The sequence below is a fragment of the Numenius arquata genome, chromosome 14 (genome assembly GCF_964106895.1).
Source record: "Numenius arquata chromosome 14, bNumArq3.hap1.1, whole genome shotgun sequence".
Classification (NCBI taxonomy): domain Eukaryota; kingdom Metazoa; phylum Chordata; class Aves; order Charadriiformes; family Scolopacidae; genus Numenius; species Numenius arquata.
In genome coordinates, this window is record NC_133589.1 from 16,667,881 (window position 1) to 16,683,979 (window position 16,099).

The 16,099-nt window shown below is 70.3% G+C and overlaps 3 protein-coding genes across 3 annotated transcripts in view; 1 reads left to right on the forward strand and 2 right to left on the reverse strand.

Annotated features, from left to right (window-relative positions):
- The first annotated feature begins 6,058 nt into the window (after positions 1–6,058).
- On the forward strand, positions 6,059–9,361 carry GLIS2 (GLIS family zinc finger 2). The gene is made up of 5 exons (XM_074158811.1): positions 6,059–6,418; positions 7,065–7,241; positions 7,985–8,118; positions 8,347–8,465; positions 8,580–9,361. Exons 1-5 carry the CDS (start codon positions 6,059–6,061, stop codon positions 9,359–9,361), a joined length of 1,572 nt encoding a protein of 523 aa, XP_074014912.1.
- A 570-nt stretch (positions 9,362–9,931) lies between these two features.
- PAM16 (presequence translocase associated motor 16) lies at positions 9,932–13,561 on the reverse strand. The gene is made up of 5 exons (XM_074158814.1): positions 13,541–13,561; positions 13,051–13,135; positions 12,200–12,339; positions 11,727–11,792; positions 9,932–11,556 (listed from the first exon to the last, which is right to left on the reverse strand). Exons 1-5 carry the CDS (start codon positions 13,541–13,543, stop codon positions 11,470–11,472), a joined length of 381 nt encoding a protein of 126 aa, XP_074014915.1. The 5' UTR covers positions 13,544–13,561; the 3' UTR covers positions 9,932–11,469.
- A 584-nt stretch (positions 13,562–14,145) lies between these two features.
- The window catches only part of CORO7 (coronin 7), a 38,188-nt gene continuing 36,234 nt past the window's right edge, over positions 14,146–16,099 (reverse strand). The window contains exons 19-28 of the mRNA XM_074158761.1: positions 15,872–16,014; positions 15,670–15,774; positions 15,454–15,539; positions 15,235–15,376; positions 15,033–15,122; positions 14,817–14,933; positions 14,601–14,736; positions 14,405–14,496; positions 14,230–14,316; positions 14,146–14,151 (exon numbers count right to left, since the gene is read on the reverse strand). Coding sequence (XP_074014862.1) covers positions 14,146–14,151; positions 14,230–14,316; positions 14,405–14,496; positions 14,601–14,736; positions 14,817–14,933; positions 15,033–15,122; positions 15,235–15,376; positions 15,454–15,539; positions 15,670–15,774; positions 15,872–16,014 — 1,004 coding nt within the window. The remainder of the gene's footprint in view (positions 14,152–14,229; positions 14,317–14,404; positions 14,497–14,600; positions 14,737–14,816; positions 14,934–15,032; positions 15,123–15,234; positions 15,377–15,453; positions 15,540–15,669; positions 15,775–15,871; positions 16,015–16,099) is intronic.

Genomic DNA, 16,099 nt, shown 5'->3' on the forward strand with positions numbered 1-16,099 from the left:
GGAGCCACCCTGTCACCAGGGGGCCACCCCCCCCCCCCCAAAAAAAATAAAACCCCACACCTCACCCCATTTCCTTTTTTTTTGGGGGGGGGGGGGGCGTGGCAGAGACATTTGGGTTCACACCATCCCCTCCTCCCTCCCCCCCCCCCCCCCCCATTTTGGGGAAAAAAAAACCTCAAAAAAGGGAATAAAGGATGAAAACGTGGTGGCAGTTGGCCCGGGGAGGAGGTCACAGCTGGGGACACCGCAGCTTCCCGCCCCCCCCCCGGCAAAAAAAAAACCACCCCCACGGGTGGGGGTGTGGCTTTGATCACCCACATGGGACATTGTGTGTGTGTCCCCCTCCCCGCCTTTGTGTGTGTGTCGTGTGTCCCCCCCCCGCCTTTTCGTGGCGGGACTGTTTGGGAACACAGCACCCCCCCCCCCCCGGCAAAAAAAAACCCAAACGCGGATGGGGTGTGACTTTGATCACCCACGTGGGACAGTGGTGTCCCCCCCCGTTCCGTGCCTTCCCCCCCCCCCCGCCCCCTTCGTGGCGCCCCCCCCTCCCCGTGTCTCCCTCCCCCCCCCCCCCTTTGGTGGCGGGGCTGTTGGGGACACACCACCTGCCCCCCCCCCCCCCCCCGGCAAACTCCCCACGGGCGGGGCGTGCCCGCGGCCACCCGCCTGGGCCAGCCTGTGTCCCGTGTCACCCCCCCCCGCGGGCCCCGGGGAGGGAGTTCCCCCCCGCCCCCCCCCGCCCCCCCCCCCGGGGAGGGCTGCAGCATCCGGGCCGGCCCCGCCACATCCTGCCGCCGGAAGGAGCCGCGGCCCCGGCGCCCCGGGACAACCCCCCCCCGCCTGCCGCCGCCCCCCCTCCCCGTATCCCCCCCCCCCGTCGGGGTGTGACGTCATGCGGAGGCCCCCGCCAGGCGTGACGCCAGCTGCGCGCTGTGACGTCACGCGGCGGGCGGGCGGCGCCGCTCCTGTGGGGGGGATCCCCCCCCCCCCTCCCGGTGTGACACCCCCCCCTCCCCTTCTTTCACGGTGTGACACCCCCCACCCCCCCCCCGCGCGGTGTCACAAACCACCCCCCCACCCGGTGCCGGGGAAGGGGGGGGGGGGAATGGCCCCCCCCTTCTCCCCGCCGGGGGTGTCCCCCCCCCCGCCTTCCCCGCCACGTCCCCGGGGGGGGGACGCACACACACACGGACACACCCGGGGAGGGGTGGCTCTGCCGCAGCGCCGGGGTGACCTTGCGCGGGGGGGGGGGGGGGAGGGTGTCCCCGTGTGTGTCCCCCCTCTACGGGGCGGGGCTCCCCCCCCCTCTCCCCGGTGCCCCCCGGTGCCCCCCGCGGCGGGGAGGGGCCGTCCCCGGCCCCCGCCCAGCTCCCGCCCGCAGCCGGGGCCGGGCCGGTCGGTGCGGGGCGGCCATAAATCACGGCGGGCAGAGCCCCCGCCCCGCCGCCGCCCTCCGCCGCCGCCGCCCGGGGGACCGGGGAGGGGGGGGGGCAGCAGGCAGGGCAGAGCCCTCGTCCGCCGCCCCCAGCCCCTGCAGATGTGGCGGAGCGGCCCGGCGGCCCGGCAGCGGGGGGGCCCGCTCCGCCAAGCCCCGCTCCCCGCCCCGCTCCCCGCCCGCCGCCGGCGCTGAGCCCCCGCCGCAGGTACGGTCGCGCACCGGGGAACGGCGCTTTGTCGCGACGCCGCGGGGACGGGTTTGGGGTGGGGGGGGGACACGGACGACGGGGGACGGGGACACGGAGGAGGAGAAGAAGGATGATGCTGATGCTGCCGCCGCCACCGCGGGGAAGGGAGGGGGGGGGACACACACACATACGCTGCCGGGAAGCCCCTTCCCCGCCACGGGGGGAGCACCGGGACCCCGCCCCGGGGGATGCGGGGGGGGGGTCCCTGGCTTGGCACCTGCAGCCCCCCCCCCCCGCCGTGGGGGGCGGGTTGAGGGGGAGGGGGACACGGCCCCCCCCGCTGCAGCCCCAGGGCACCGGGGAGAGGCAGTGGGGACACAGGGTGGGTGGTGGGGGTGTGCAGAGGGGGGACATTCCCCCCCCCCACGCCTAGTGGGTACCCGGGGGTGGTGGCCGTCACCCGCTGTCCCCCTGCACCCGGGGCGGGTGTCCTGACCTTGGCCGCGGGGCGGGGGCTGCGGCGGGGACGTGCTCGGTGGCTCTGCCCGGCCGCGGCCACCCCCGGGGACCCACTGGTGGCCCCCAGCCTGCGGGGGGGGGGGAAAAGGGGCGGCTTTGGCCGGGGGCCACAGGGCAGCCCTGTCCCAGTGCCACCGGCCACCCCCGGTCCCCGTCACTGGTGGCCTCGTGGGGCTGAGGTGTGGGGTGGCAGAGCCCAGGCTGTGCCAGCACGGGGAGGGGTTTTGGGGGCCCAGCTGGGGTGACCCCCTCCCTGAGGTGCCAGCTGCAGGGACCGAGGGCTGCCACAAATTGTCCCCAGTGTCCCCGAGCGCTGCTGCAGGGGCTCATCCCCCTCTGCAAGTGGCCACCTCCCCTTCCCTGTGCCTTTGTGTCACCCTGCTGTGACCACAACCTCCCCCCCCCCCCCCCCCCCCCAAACCAGGGTTCCCTGTGTCTCCCCCAACCTGAGGTCCCCGTGTCCCCTCAACCTGGGCTGCCGAGCCCGAGGCTCTGATCCGCTGGGTGACCGGGGACCAGCCCCACGCTGGCCGTGTCCCCGGGCGGAGGTGGCAGGGTGTGTGATGCTGGTGGCACCGCCGTGGGCCCGCTCCCCGGGGAGTGGGCTGCTCTCAGCCCCCCGCCGGTGTCCCCATGGCTGCCATGTGCCAGGGAAGGTGGGGGGGGGACAACACACACACCACGGGGACAGAGCCATGGCCACTCCTGGAGATGCCTTGGGGGTGGTGTGGGGCGGTGGGTGCCGGGGGGGGGGGGGGGATGGTGACAAGCTGGAGCCACCAGCAGGAGGTGGTCCCCCCCGCGAGCCCTGGTGGGCACCATCGGTGAGGAGCGCCAGCAGCACCCGCAGTGGGACGAGAAGGGGCGGTGGGTCCCACGGTGGGCACGTCCTGCCAGCGGCCGTGGGGATGGTGACCCGGCTAGATCCTGCAACCCAACCCCCCCCACACCGTCCTGGCACGGGGTGGGGGGGTTGGGGGGGTGCTCCCAGGGCTGCCCGACCTCGGTGGCGGTGCCAGCCTGCCGCTGCCAGCCCTGCCAAGTGCCGCCGCGGCGGGGGCACCCGGCCCTGCCCGCAGCGCTGGCAACGCTCCCGGCTCGCCAAGCCCCGGGGTCACCGTCCCCTCTCGGGGTGGGGGGGGGGACGAGACAGGACGGACGGGACATTGGCATCCCTCTCTGCCGCCATCCCCGAGCCCACCGCGCCGCCGGGAAGTCTCTGCCCCAGGGGTCCGTTCTCCCCCCCCCCCCCACCCCCCACCCCCCGCCACCCCCGGCTCTATTCCTGGCAGGTTTTGTGCCGCAGCTGGGGCTGGGTGGAGGGGGGGACACACACACACACACATACACACACACACAACAGGACACCCCGGTCATGCCAACAGCGGGGTGGCCCGGAGACCTGGCACCCCGCCGGCTGCACCGGGGTCACCCCGGGTCTGGCCGGGCAGTGTGGGGGGGCCCCGGGGGGATGGAGGTGGGGGGGTGGGGGGGCTCCCCCTACTGTGTCCGGGCTCCGTCCCAGCGGCCCCCACCCACACTGGGAAGCCCCTGGGCCCAGCGCCGCGCCGGACTGGTTTGAACTGGTGTGGCGGGGGGGGGGGGGGGGGGCTCGTTGGGCGGCCGGAGGGGACGCTGGGCCATGGCCGGGCTGGCAGCGCCTGGCGCGGGCAGGAGAGGCCTTTGGGGGGGGGGGGGGACACACGACACACACATGGGGACAGGCAGGGGCCTCGCGAGGGGGCCGCAGGTGCTGGGGCGTCCGGCCAAGCCACGGCGGGGTTGGTCCCCGTCCCCCATCCCGGTGGGGGCCCCCGCGGCGCCCCGGTTCCCAGGAGCGGTGACGGTGGCGGCGGTGGGGCCGCGTGGTTTGGCAGCCGCTGGCCCGCCCGCGGCCGCGCTGGGAGCCCTGGCGTCAGCGGCTGGAGGCCCCTTTCCCACCCACCCCAGCCGGGGACAGCCATGGACACCCCCCCCTTCCTGCCCCCCCCCAAAAATTCTGCCTGTGGGGACATGGCCACTGTGGTGGGGACCAGCCACGAGGTCTCGCCTGGTTCCCCCGGTGGGACACCCATCTCCGGGGGGGGTCTTGGGGGCTGCTGGTCACGCTTCCTCGGTGGGGGGGGGGGGGGGGAGCCCGCTCCAGCATCCTAGCTGGGGGGTCCTGCCCCCCATCTGTCCTCAAGCTGTGGCACCAGGCTGTGGGGCACATGGGGAGTGGCTGGAGCCCTAGAACCACGGGGGGGGGGGGGGGGGGGCTCGGGGCAGGTCCCCTGCCCCGAGCCCCCCCCCCCCCCCCCCCCCGTGGTTCTCGGGCTCCAGCCACCCCCTGTGGGGCACAGGGTGAGGGACCCTGCTGTGGGGCAGGCCCCATGGCTGTGGGGGGCTGAAGAAGGAGGCTCTGCCACAAGGGATGGGACCCTGCTATGGGGCAGGCCCCACAGCTTGGAGGGAGGGGGGGGGGGGGGGAGAAGACGGGAAGTGGGATGAACCCCTGCTATGGGGCAGGCCCCATGGCCATGGCGGGGGGGGGCTCAGGAAGATGTCATCGTGCCCTCCCTACCCGCGAAGGGCAGGGGAGGCTGCTATGGGGCAACTCCTCCAGCCATGGGAGCTTGGGACAGTACTCCCCCTTCCCCTCCCTCCCCCATCCCCATGGGGCTGGCCCCACGGCCGGGATGGGGGCACTGTAGTGGGGGGGTGCAGGCGGGGGGTCCCCCACCCCCGGCCGGGCCCCGCGCCCCCCGCGGCTCCTCCGCATTCCTCAGCGTCTGAGCCGGGCTGGACCCCCGCCAGCGCAGGGGGGCCCCGCCGGCGGGGCAGGGCGGGGGACGGGCCCCCCGGGGCGGGGTGGGGATGGGGGGACGGGTGGTGGTGGTGGGGGGGGCCCCGCTGCCACGTGTGTGGGGTGCACCGTGCCCCCCAACACGGCCCCTCGGCCAGGCCATGTGGGGGGCCGAAGGGGGAGGCACAGCCTGGGGACGGGATCGACGCTGGCGTGGGATGGGCTCGGGCGCTCACTCCTGCACTGAGCTGCCCGTTCTCAGCTGGATGTGTGGCGGCTGAGCCATGGGGGGGTGCCACTTCTGGCCGGGGGGGTGGGTGTGTGTGTGTGTGTGGAGGGGGAGCGGGGTGGCCTGGCACTGCCAGGGCTGTCACCCTGGGGACAGTGGCAGGGAGGGGACGGGGTCCTGGGAAGTGTGGTGGTGGTGGTGGGGTGTTGCTTGCAGGCAGCAGCTGTGCCATGCCGTGCTGTGCCATGTGGTGCCCTGCCACGCTGTGCCATGCGATGCCGTGCCGTGCCGCAGGCACCCCCTGCCCGGCCCCGGCGTTGGCCGGCGGGGAAGGGGCCCCGGCGGGGGAGGAAGCTTTGCCGCCTCCGGAGCTGGGGCCAGCGGGCTCGGCCGCCCGGGTCACCGCCGGGCTGGTGGCCGCCACCGCCCTCCTCTGCCGCTGGGAAAGGCCTGCCGGGACAGGCCCGCGGGGACGGATGGACAGACGGACTTGGGAGGGGGGGTGGAGGGGGTGGGTGGGCAGAATGGGGACACCGCAGCTCTGTGGGTGCCCGGTGGATTTGGCAATCCCTGGCAGGGTTTGGTCATCGGCCAAGGGGCTGAGCCGGCCCTGGGGGTTGGTGACATGGAGAGGACACGCTGGGGACACCGTGGGGGCCCCCCGGTGCTGTGCCCTGCCCTTTGCCCGCCGCAGGAGGGGGCCGCGGCAGGGTGGCCGGAAGGGACGGAACGGTCCCCATGCCAGCACCGCAGCCGCCGGAACCCACTCGGCCTCCAGCCCGGAGGGGAGACGGGCATCGCCGTGGGGCTGGGCTGGGGCAATGCTTCGGGGGGTGGCACCGGTGCCCCCCATCCCCACGGTGACCCCCACGTGTCCCCCGCAGCGCCCACCCCGGCACCATGCATTCGCTGGAGGAGCCGCTGGACCTCAAGCTGAGCATCTCCAAGCTGCGAGCCGCCCGGGAGAAGCGGGGTCCTCCAGGTCCCCGATCCCGCGGTCCCCAGCGCCCAGACGCCCCGCCGGCCGGGGATGGCCGAGGGGGGAGCCGGGGGGGTCGCCGGGCCGTGCCGGCTTCGCCATCCCCCGGTCTCCTGGCACACTCCAGGCTGGTAGAGCCACGGGATGGACGGTTCCCTGCCATGCCAGTGGTGGACCTCAGCCTCTCGCCGCGCTCCGGTGGGGAGTCTCCGGCCGGCAGCGCCTCACTCTCCCCTGAGCGCCAGGGCAGCGGGGACCTGCCTGGCCCCCTCACCCCCCATGTAAGTACAGCCATGCCCCCCACCCCGCCCCCATGCCCCTGAGAGGTGTCCCCAGCGGTTGGGACTGTTCCCAGGATGGTGCTCGTGACCTTGGTGCTGTGCCCAGTGCTGCTGGTGACACCCCCCCGGTGTGTACACACACCATGGGGTCAATGTCCCTCCTGGCCCCCCTGGACCCTAGCAGCATCCCCAGAGTGGCTCCTGGGAGGGGTGTCTCTGGGGGGCTATGGGGGTTCTGGGGTCTCTGGATGGTCTCTGGGGGCCTGTGGGGGGTTCTGGGGTCTCTGGATGGTCTCTTGTGGGGGCTATAGGGTCTTTGGATGGTCTCTGAGGGGTTCTGGGGGGGTTCTGGGGTCTCTGGATGGTCTCTTGTGGGGGCTATAGGGTCTTTGGATGGTCTCTGGGGGGTTCTGGGGTCTCTGGATGGTCTCTTGTGGGGGCTATAGGGTCTTTGGATGGTCTCTGAGGGGTTATGGGGGGGTTCTGGGGTCTCTGGATGGTCTCTGGGGGGCTATGGGGAGTTCTGAGGTCTCGGGGGAGGTCTTTGGGGTGCAGTGGGAATTTCTGGGGGTCTCTGGGGAGTTCTGGGGTCTACCACCCAGCTTGGCCCCGTCCCCCACGGCCCTGTCACTGGGCTCTGCTCCAGGATTTCCAGTCCCTGCGCTACATCGACGGCCTCCCCAGCTCCTTCCAGTTCTTCCTGCCGCTGGGGGCGGGGGGGGCCCTGCACCTGCCCCCCGCCGCCTTCCTGCCCCCCAGCAAGGAGAAACGCCTGCCCCCTGAGTTGCCCCTTCCCAAGCAGCTCGTCTGCCGCTGGTCCAAGGTCAGTGGGGAGGGATGGGGGGGTTAAGGGGAGACTGGGGGGGGGTGGGGGGGTGGCATGTAAAAGTCTTATGGGGCTGGGGGGTGGTGATCGGGGGCTGGGAGACCACACAGAGGCATTGTGAGGATGGAGGGGGGGAAGGTGTGGCAGCGGGGGGGCCACACAGGGGCATTTTGTGGCTGGAGAGGGGATGTGGGGCTGGAAGGCCATGACAGAGCTCTATGGGGCTTGTTGGGGGGGGGGGTATATGAGGCTGGGGGGGCAAGTGGGGCCAGCTGAGGGCTAGAGTGGGGATGATGAGGGGCTGGGGGTTTGCTAGAGGGCTGGAGGGGGCGTGTGTGTGTGCAGATGCTTTATGGGGCCGGGGGTGGTGATAAAGGGCTGGGAGCCCACGCAGGGGCATTGCGAGGATGGGGGTGGGGGGTCATGGGGGCACGCAGGGGCATTTTGGGGCTGGGGAGGGGACGTGGAGCCGGAAGGTCGTGGCAGAGCTCTATGGGGCTTGGAGATGGGGGATATGGGGCTGGAAGGGGGGTGATGGGGAGCTGGGGGCCATGCAGGGACACCGTGAGGGTCATGCAAAGGGCCATTTCCATCTCCTCAGATGCTGGTGCTGCTGTGCTTGGGCTATGGGTGGGAGCTGAGGCGGGGACTGAGGGGCAGGGGCTGGCTCTGGTGGGGGTCCCAGCACCCTCCCCCCCCCCCCCGGCCTGGCCCCCTCACCCCCAGTCTCCCACCCCCAGTGCAACCAGTTCTTTGACCTCCTGCAAGACCTGGTGGATCACGTCAACGACTTCCATGTCAAACCCGAGAAGGACGCGGGGTACTGCTGCCACTGGGAGGGCTGCGCCCGCCACGGCAGGGGCTTCAACGCCAGGTGAGCAGGGGGGGCACTGGGGGGTGGGAGGCTCTGGGGTCCTGGGGGGGCTGCTCTGAGTTGCTGTGCGGACACAGGAGCCCAGCACCAGGGGCTGTGCAAGGGGAGGTCTCCATCCATCCAGCCCCTCCAGTGTGGGGTCCTGGAGGACCACCCCATAGCCAGGGCATGGGGGCAAGGAGATGGGGCTGACCCCCCCTTCTAACATCACCCTCCTGACCCTGGCAGGTACAAGATGCTGATCCACATCCGGACGCACACCAACGAGAAGCCGCATCGCTGCCCCACCTGCAACAAGAGCTTCTCCCGCCTGGAGAACCTGAAAATCCACAACCGCTCGCACACAGGTCAGCGCCGGCCACCGGGGAGCGGGGAGGTTCGGGGATGGGGACACAGGGGACCCAGCGGGGCTGGGGCCGTGTCCCCCACCCCGGTGGACCCTCTGCTGTGCTGTCCCGCAGGCGAGAAGCCCTACATCTGCCCCTACGAAGGCTGCAACAAGCGTTACTCCAACTCCAGCGACCGCTTCAAGCACACCCGCACCCACTACGTGGAGAAGCCCTACTCCTGCAAGATGCCGGGCTGCCACAAGCGCTACACCGACCCCAGCTCCCTCCGCAAGCACATCAAAGCCCACGGCCACTTCGTCTCCCCCGACCACCCGGAGATGCTCAAGGTCCACCACCCGCCTCCCAAAACGCCCCTGGGCTCGGCGGAGGTGCCCTACGTTAACGGGGCGCAGCTGGTGATCCCCAACCCCGCCGCCCTCTTCGCTCCCCCGGGGCTGCCGGCGTTGCCCATCCCTTTGGCTCCGGCACCCCTCGACCTCAGCGCTCTGGGCTGTGGGGCCGCCGGTGGCCTGCCCGCCCTGCCGGGCCCCGTCCTGCCCCTCAACGGTGGCCCCTTGAACTTGGCCAAGAGCCCGCTGCTGCCCTCGCCCTTTGCCGCGGGGCTGGGGCTGCCCGTCATGTCGCTGCTGGCCAAGGCCGAGGGGGAGAAGGGCAGCGAGGCCGAGGGGCGGCCCCCCAAAGCCGGCAAAGGGCTGGAGAGCCGGAAGGAAAGGTGCGAAAGGACGGAGCTGGGGCGGCCGAGGGTCCCCCCCGAGAGCCTGGCGCTGCTGCCGGGGGCCGTGCTCGACCTCTCGGCCGGCGTCAGCTCGGGGGGCAGCCCCGAGGCGCTGCCCCCCGGGTGGGTGCTCATCCCCCCCGGCTCCCTGCTGCTCAAACCCGCCGCCGTGAATTGAGGGGGAAGGGGGGGGGCCCGACGATGCCCGGGGCTGGATGCCGGCCTGGAGGGCAGATCCCGCTCCTGGAGGGTGATGGTGGGGGGGGGTATCACCCCTCCTCCTCACCCCCAGCAGCCCCCCCCCCCAGCCCTGGCGGGGCCTCGCTCACGCTTTTAACCGTCACGAAAGAAGAACGGACTCTTCTGAGAAAAGCAATAATCCCTGGGCGGCCCGAGCCAGCTGCCACCCTGTGCCAGGGGCAGCCCTGGGGACACAGCGGGGGGAGGGGGGTGTGTCCCCCTGCTCCCCCCGTGACCTAGGCAGCCGGAGACGCCGCTATTTATTTCTCGACCAGCCCCCCCCCTCCTCCCCCCAACTCCGACGGGGCCCCAGTTGGGCTCATGCGCTGCCGCCGACTCGGTGTCTCCCTGCCCGGTGCCAGCAGGCAGGGGGGTGCAGCCTCCCGCTGTGGGGACAGTGGGGGTGACAGCTTGGGGACCTGCCACCCCAAGATGTGCCCGGCAGTGCCCTGGCTGGCCGGCGCCACCGCGGGCAGTGCCGTGGCTACGGCACCTCTATGCCGGGCCCAGCTGGCTGGGCACACGCCGGCCCGGTGCCCGCTTGTATCCCTCCCGCTCCGTGGCCGCCCTCGTCCCCCGCCGCCACCACCTCCCCGGCAATCCCCGTGACAAGGCACATGGCTGTGTGTGCTGCTCGCCGCGCCGGCTCCGCGCCGGGGCAGAGCCACCCTGTTTAGCTACGTTCATACCTAACCATGTACCGCAAGCGCATGCAGGCAGCGCCGGCAGGACTCCGGGCACCGGCAGAGCTGCCGCCGGTGGCCTGTTGGCACCGGCCGGTGAGGCACCCGCTCCCCGGGACGTGCCGGTTCCCCCATGAGCTCCCCCCCCCCGCCCCCAGCATCACGTTGGGGTGGGCAGGATGCGGTGCCAGGAGCCGCGGTGCCAGGAGCAGAGCCCGGAGCCTCCCCTGGCACATGCATGGGGGGGCGTCCCACAAACCTCCCGCTGCCAGGCGGGACCCCCGCTCACAGCTTTCTCTGGGGCGGGGTGGGGCATCTCCCTGATCCTGCCCCCTCCCCGCTGGAAGGAGCCCCCCCCCCCAGGCCACGCGTGCCCTGCGGGGAGCCGGTCTCCCTGCCCTCACCCTCCTGGGGCCGGGATGTGGCGCTGTCACAGCCCCAGCATGGCCGCGGGCCATCGACCAGGCCCCCCCCGGCCGGTGTACGTCTCCTCCTCGCTCCTTCGTCGGTTTGTTGTTGCACATTCCAGGACATCAGTATTTTAACGGTCTCGAAAGTGCCTTTCTATCGTAGTTTCTGGGTTGTTTTTATTTTCCTCCTGTTGGGCTCCATCGCTGTTAGCATAGCGTTTAAGGACTGCAGAAGTAAGAGATAAGCTAACGACTATAACACTATATTCCTCCAGGGGAGAGGAAGTTTATTAAGAAAACAAATAAAGTGAAGTTGAAGTAAGTTCCTGTTTCAGTCCACGGTGGCGGCCAGGGCCACCGCGAGCCCGAGGCGGGGACAAAGCCAGGGGATAGGGAGGTGATGGGGGTGATCTCGGAGGCTCTGCCTGACCCCCCCGGCGGGTCCCCACGCTCCCGGTCGGGCAGCCTCGGTGCCAGGGAAGCCCTGCCAGGCTCTGTGGGATGAGCTGCGGGTGGGGACAGCTCAGTGTGTGTCCCTCCCCCAGCCCCTTGCCCTGACCCGCGGTGGGAGAAGGGTAACGGCACAGAGCTCCCGGCGCTGCCGTGGTACAGAGCCAGAGGTATCCATGCATTCAGGCCAAGAGTGTCCGAACCCACCACGAAAATAGCTCCCGCAGCCTCCCCCAGTGCCATTTGAGCCCTGGCAGCCCTCAGTGCCCCAGGGACACCCCTTCCTTCCCCAGCTGCCTCCCTTGTCCTCCTTCTCCTCCTCCCCAGGGCAAAACCCAGCCCTTTGCAGGGGGCAATCCCCTCCAGGAAAGCAGGCAGAGGTGGGCAAGTCCCCTCTTCTTCCCCAGAGCGCAGAGCAGCCAGGCCAGGTGCCGGAGGACATGGTATTTATTGGCTACCTATAAGTTAAGGGTGAGGGACACGGGGCGTTGGGGTGGCAGGAGTCACGTCTCGGCTTTCCACCCCTTCTCCTTCTCGTCCTTGGCCTGGATGCGGAGTTCCTCGTCCAGCCGCTCCTTGGCTCTTACCACCTGTGGGAAACAGGGATGAAGTGACACACAGGGACGGGGCTGTCCCCTCCCCTCCCTGCCTCATCTGCAGTGACGCTCAGGCTCTGCCCTCCCAAATCCCAGGCAGGGGAAGGTGCTGAGGGCAGGGCTGGGGGCCAGCACAGCCCTCCTCCTCTCCTCCCTTTGCTCACCTTGGACTGCAGGTAGAAGGAGCCTCCCACCGACTTGTCGTTCACCTTGAATAAGTGGTCGTAGTTCTGCCAAAAAGAAGTTCCCCGTCGGATTCACCTCCTCCACCCTCCCCAGCCCTGAACTCCAGTGTCTTCCTGCTCCCCACAGTGGTGCTGGAGGTGACAAGTGCAATCTTGGGGACATGGCTGGCTCTGCCTGACCCCCCGGTGAGTCCCCATGTTCCCAGTCAGGTGCCTCCAGGGAGCCCACGTCCCCTTGCCCAAGCAGCACCACCAGGCAAATGCAGGGCCTGAGCTTGGGAGGCTGCTAATGCCTGCGAGCCACCAGCAGGCTCCTCCATCTGGGGCAGAAGCAGCTCAAACGGACTAACTGGGCCCAAGTCAGCACCCGCACTCCTTCCGGGACCAGTTGTCACCCCCATGCAGGCAGCACCCCCTGCCAGCACTGTTTCTCCCTGTCTCTGTCTCTCTACCTTCTGGATCTCCTCCGGGTTGAGGTTGGAGACGTTGAGGATCTGCTGAGCTTCCTGGAGGCTGATTCCGGTGATCCTAGAGGCGGCGGCGGACTGGGGCCTTTCTGAGCGCCCTCGTGCATCTGCTGCTGCTCTGCTCGCTGCCCGGAGACACCGAAGGCATGAGTCCCCCCTCCACAGAGACCCCCCAGGCCTTGGGCAGCAAAGCCCATGGGCTCTGAGGTGCTCACATCCCAGTCCCACTCCTCTGCCCTCCTCATGCCTGTGGGGGTCACCCAGACGAGGTCCCTGGTCCTGGGAAGGTGGCAGGAATTGGGGGGCACCCATTTGCTGTTGGTGCTGTTGTTATCCCTGGAAATGTTTAAGGCCAGGCTGGATGGGGCTTTGAGCAACCTGCTCTAGTGGAGGTGTCCCTGCCCATGGCAGGGGGGTCGGAACTTGATGATCTCTAAGGGCCCTTCCAACCCAAACCATTCTGTGATTCTGTGCCCACAGCGAGCCAGGCTGCAGGCGGGACAGAGCTGCGGTGTCCCAGGGGACCATCCTGCTCTGCCCTTTGGGGCTGCCGGGATGTCTTGGAGCCTGGCAGTGGTGCTGGGTCCAGGCTGGTGGCTGGAACAGCTGTGGGGAGCCCGGCCTGAGCTGAAACGCCATTAGGCTGGTGCCAGGATACGGGCGCTGACTGTCACCCTGCGACAAGCCTGGCAAGTGTCCCTGCCGGGCACATCCCCAGGGGACAGGGAACAGTGGGGTGCCCTGGGGAAGGGGATGCCGTGAGGTGCCCAGGAGTACGGGCACACCCCGCAGAGAGGGTAGCAGCCCGATGTCGGGGGCAGCAGCTCGGCTCCTACCTGCGAACTCCTGGCGCAGCGCCCGCATGAAGGCCCGTCCAACCACCTGGGCCCCCACCAGGATGATCTGCGCCAGGTATTTGGCCTGCGGGGGACACCCTGCTGTCAGAGCCGCCCGGGGCCCTGTCCCCAGCCCTGTCCCCTCTCCCCCAGCCCTGTCCAGCCCCGTCCCGTCCCCCCGGGGCCCTGCCCTGGACCTCCTTGGGCCCTGTCACGCCGTGGCCCGGCCCCGAACCCTCTCCCCAGGCCCTGTCCCCCGCAGAACCAGCTTCCCCGCACCTCCCTGGGCCCTCTCCCCGCCCCCAGGTTCTTCCCATCATCATTCTTCCCCCGCCGAGGCCCGGTCCCTCCGCCCCCAAGCCCCGCCTAACCCGGTCCCCTCCGCCTCCCCGGGCCCTATCACCTTCCCCGGCCCGTGTCGTCGTCCCCCCCCCCCCCCGAACCCTGTCCTTCCCGGCCCGTCCCCGCCGCCTCCCCCGTCCCCTCTCACCATGTCCCCGCCGCCGCTTCCGCCCCCGGCGGTCACGGGGTCAGGGAGCGAAGGTCGCGGCGGCCACCGAGACGGCGACAGCGCGGGGCGGAGCGCCCTCTCCCCCCCCCCCCCCCCCCCCGCGAGGGGCACAGCGCCCCCTGGCGGCCGCGCCGACCGGGAGGTCTCGCCGGTGGCTGCGCCGCGCATGCGCACGGGGCGGGCGAGGCCCAGCCCGCGGCCTACCCCGGTACCGGCCCCGTGTGTGTGTGTGTGTGTGTGTGTGTCCCACCTCCCCCGGCCCCCGGTTCCCCTCCCTCGGCCCGGAATCACAGCAGGAAACGGGTGCTGGTGCAGCGGCTTTAATAGCGGGGCCTGCCCGCGGCGGGCACGGGGCCCAAGGCCGCCGCCCGGCCCGGTGCGAGGCACGGCCTTAGGCCCTTGCCGCGCCTCCCCTCAACCGGGCCGGGCCCCGCCGGCCCCCCCCCCCCCCCCCCCCTCCTCCTCCTCCTCCTCCTCCTCCTCCTCCTCCTCCTCCTCCTCCTCCTCTTCCTCTTCGTCCTCCCTGCTGGGCCCGAGCAGGTGCGGGGGTCCTCGGCGTGGCCCTCGGGGTGCTGGGGTCCAGCCTAGTCCTGCGGGAGGCCCGGTGGGGGTGAGCGGCACGGCGGGACCGGCCCCGGGGTGTCTTCCCCTGCCCCCCCGGTACTTACCCACTCATCCTCGTCCACCCCCTCGAAGGAATCCTGAGGCAGTGGGTCATCCCGGTTGCCCAGCCGGGCCACCATGGCGCTGAGGAGCTGCAGGGAGGCAGGGCAGAGCCGTGGGGCCCGGGGAATCGCCCACCCCAGCCCGGGCCCTGCATCGGGGGGGTCCCCCAGCACCCACCTCCTCCTTCTTCTGCTCGTCAGACTTCTCCTCCAGGTACACGGACGCAGGGACGAACTTGCGCGCCGGTGCCTCCTTTGGGGCCTCGCTCACTGGGAGAGCAGGAGGGCTTCGCCCCATGGCTGACATTCCCCCCACACACCCCACGCCCGTTCCCTATGGGCCCGGGGCCCTCGCCCTGCCCCTCCGCACCCACCTGGCATCATGTCGGCCGGCCGCAGGCTGGCACGGCGATGCTGCCCGTCCTTCCCCGCCAGCCAGGCGCTGCCACTGAGCGCAGGCTCCCACCAGACGCGGGTCAGTGGGTAGATATCGTCCTGGAAATACTCCTTCTGCAGGGGAGAGGGATGCTGAGGAGGGGTCCCCCACCTCCTACTCCCCCCTGGAACATATCTGGGTCCATCCCACCTACCTTGACGCGTGGCACGTGGAAAGCCACCGGCTCGAGGGTGCTCTGCCCCAGGCGCAGTGCCCGGGCAAACTCCACCTCCCGCACCTCACACGTCGTTTTGGGCAGGAAAACAAAGCCCTGATGGGGCACAGGCATGAGTGGGGCCTGCTGTGGGTCTGGCAGCGCAGGCAAGGGGGTCGAGGACAGGCAGCACGGCCTCGGAGGGACCCACTTTACCTTGTGTGGTTCATTGGAAGTGAAGCTGTTGCACTCCAGAAAATAGGGGGGTTCAGGTGTCACCTCATAGAGGAAGACTCTGGTGTCACCCTGGGGATGGAGGAAGATGGGGGCTAGCAGGGGGTGCATGGAGGGTACTGTTGCACTGTTGGGGTGCTCTAGGCAGGTAGCCCCCCAGTTTTTTTGGGGGGCAAGCTCTCACTTTGCCGGTGAGGAAGACGACACTGGTATCCTCATCGTAGAAGGGCAGAAGGGTGGAAGGGGCCACATCAAGGCCAAGGACAGACAAGGGTCCCTCGGCCAAAGCCTGCGCCCGGTACAGGAGGATCCTCCTCTCGCTGCGGCTGTGAGGAGGTGACAATGGCAGGGGGGCACGGTGTCCCTCGGGGCCCCTTGCCCTGGCACGTGTCCCCCTCTTTACCTATCGAAGCCGGACACCAGGAGGTAGTCGCCACCGCAAACCCAAACCAGGCGCGCTCCACGGCCCCCTTCGGGACCCGGACCCTCCTGTGTGGGGTGAAGGTCACCCTGACTGCTCAGAGAGAGCTGGGGGGGTGGGCAGGTGCCCGCAGGGGGGGCTGCAGGCACCTGCCCACCCCCCCAGCTCCCCATCCCATCCCCGCCGCCATGATCATACCTGTTGAGGCTGGGGGCTGCGCCGGGGCTCGTATAGCCGTAACCGTCCATCTTTGCTCACCGTTGCCAGCTTCTTCCCGTCAGGGCTCCAAGCCAGGCTGAAGATCTGGGGAGACAGACATTGTGTGTCCCCCCCCTCCCTCCATGTCCCCTGCCTGGCCAAACGCGCCCCTCGGGTGTCCCCCAAATGTGTCATCCCTTACCTGATCGGTGTGTCCCCGCAGGCACAAGACTTCCTGCCCGGCGCTCAGATCCCAGACCCGCACCGTCGTGTCATAGGAGGAGGAAACCAGGAGATCGGATGCCACAGGGTGGAAGCGGATGGAGTAGATCTTCTCCGTGTGACCTGGCAAGGGTGAGTGGTGCATGGCTGTCCCCACCTGTGCTGGTATGGGGACACCGCCAGGCTGGGTTGTCCCCAAGGTGGGGTG

Bases quoted from the DNA above. Each gene is read 5' to 3' on its own strand.
- PAM16 (XM_074158814.1), bottom strand. The intron at 11,793-12,199 runs GTAGAGAGACAG...TCTTTTTGGCAG, and splicing joins ACCCGGAGGAGATCCAGAAG to AACTACGACCACTTATTCAA. The intron at 11,557-11,726 runs GTGAGCAAAGGG...TGTTTCCCACAG, and splicing joins CCTTCTACCTGCAGTCCAAG to GTGGTAAGAGCCAAGGAGCG.
- GLIS2 (XM_074158811.1), top strand. From the start codon at position 6,059: ATGCATTCGCTGGAGGAGCCGCTGGACCTCAAGCTGAGCATCTCCAAG. The intron at 7,242-7,984 runs GTCAGTGGGGAG...TCCCACCCCCAG, and splicing joins TCGTCTGCCGCTGGTCCAAG to TGCAACCAGTTCTTTGACCT. The intron at 8,119-8,346 runs GTGAGCAGGGGG...TGACCCTGGCAG, and splicing joins GGCAGGGGCTTCAACGCCAG to GTACAAGATGCTGATCCACA.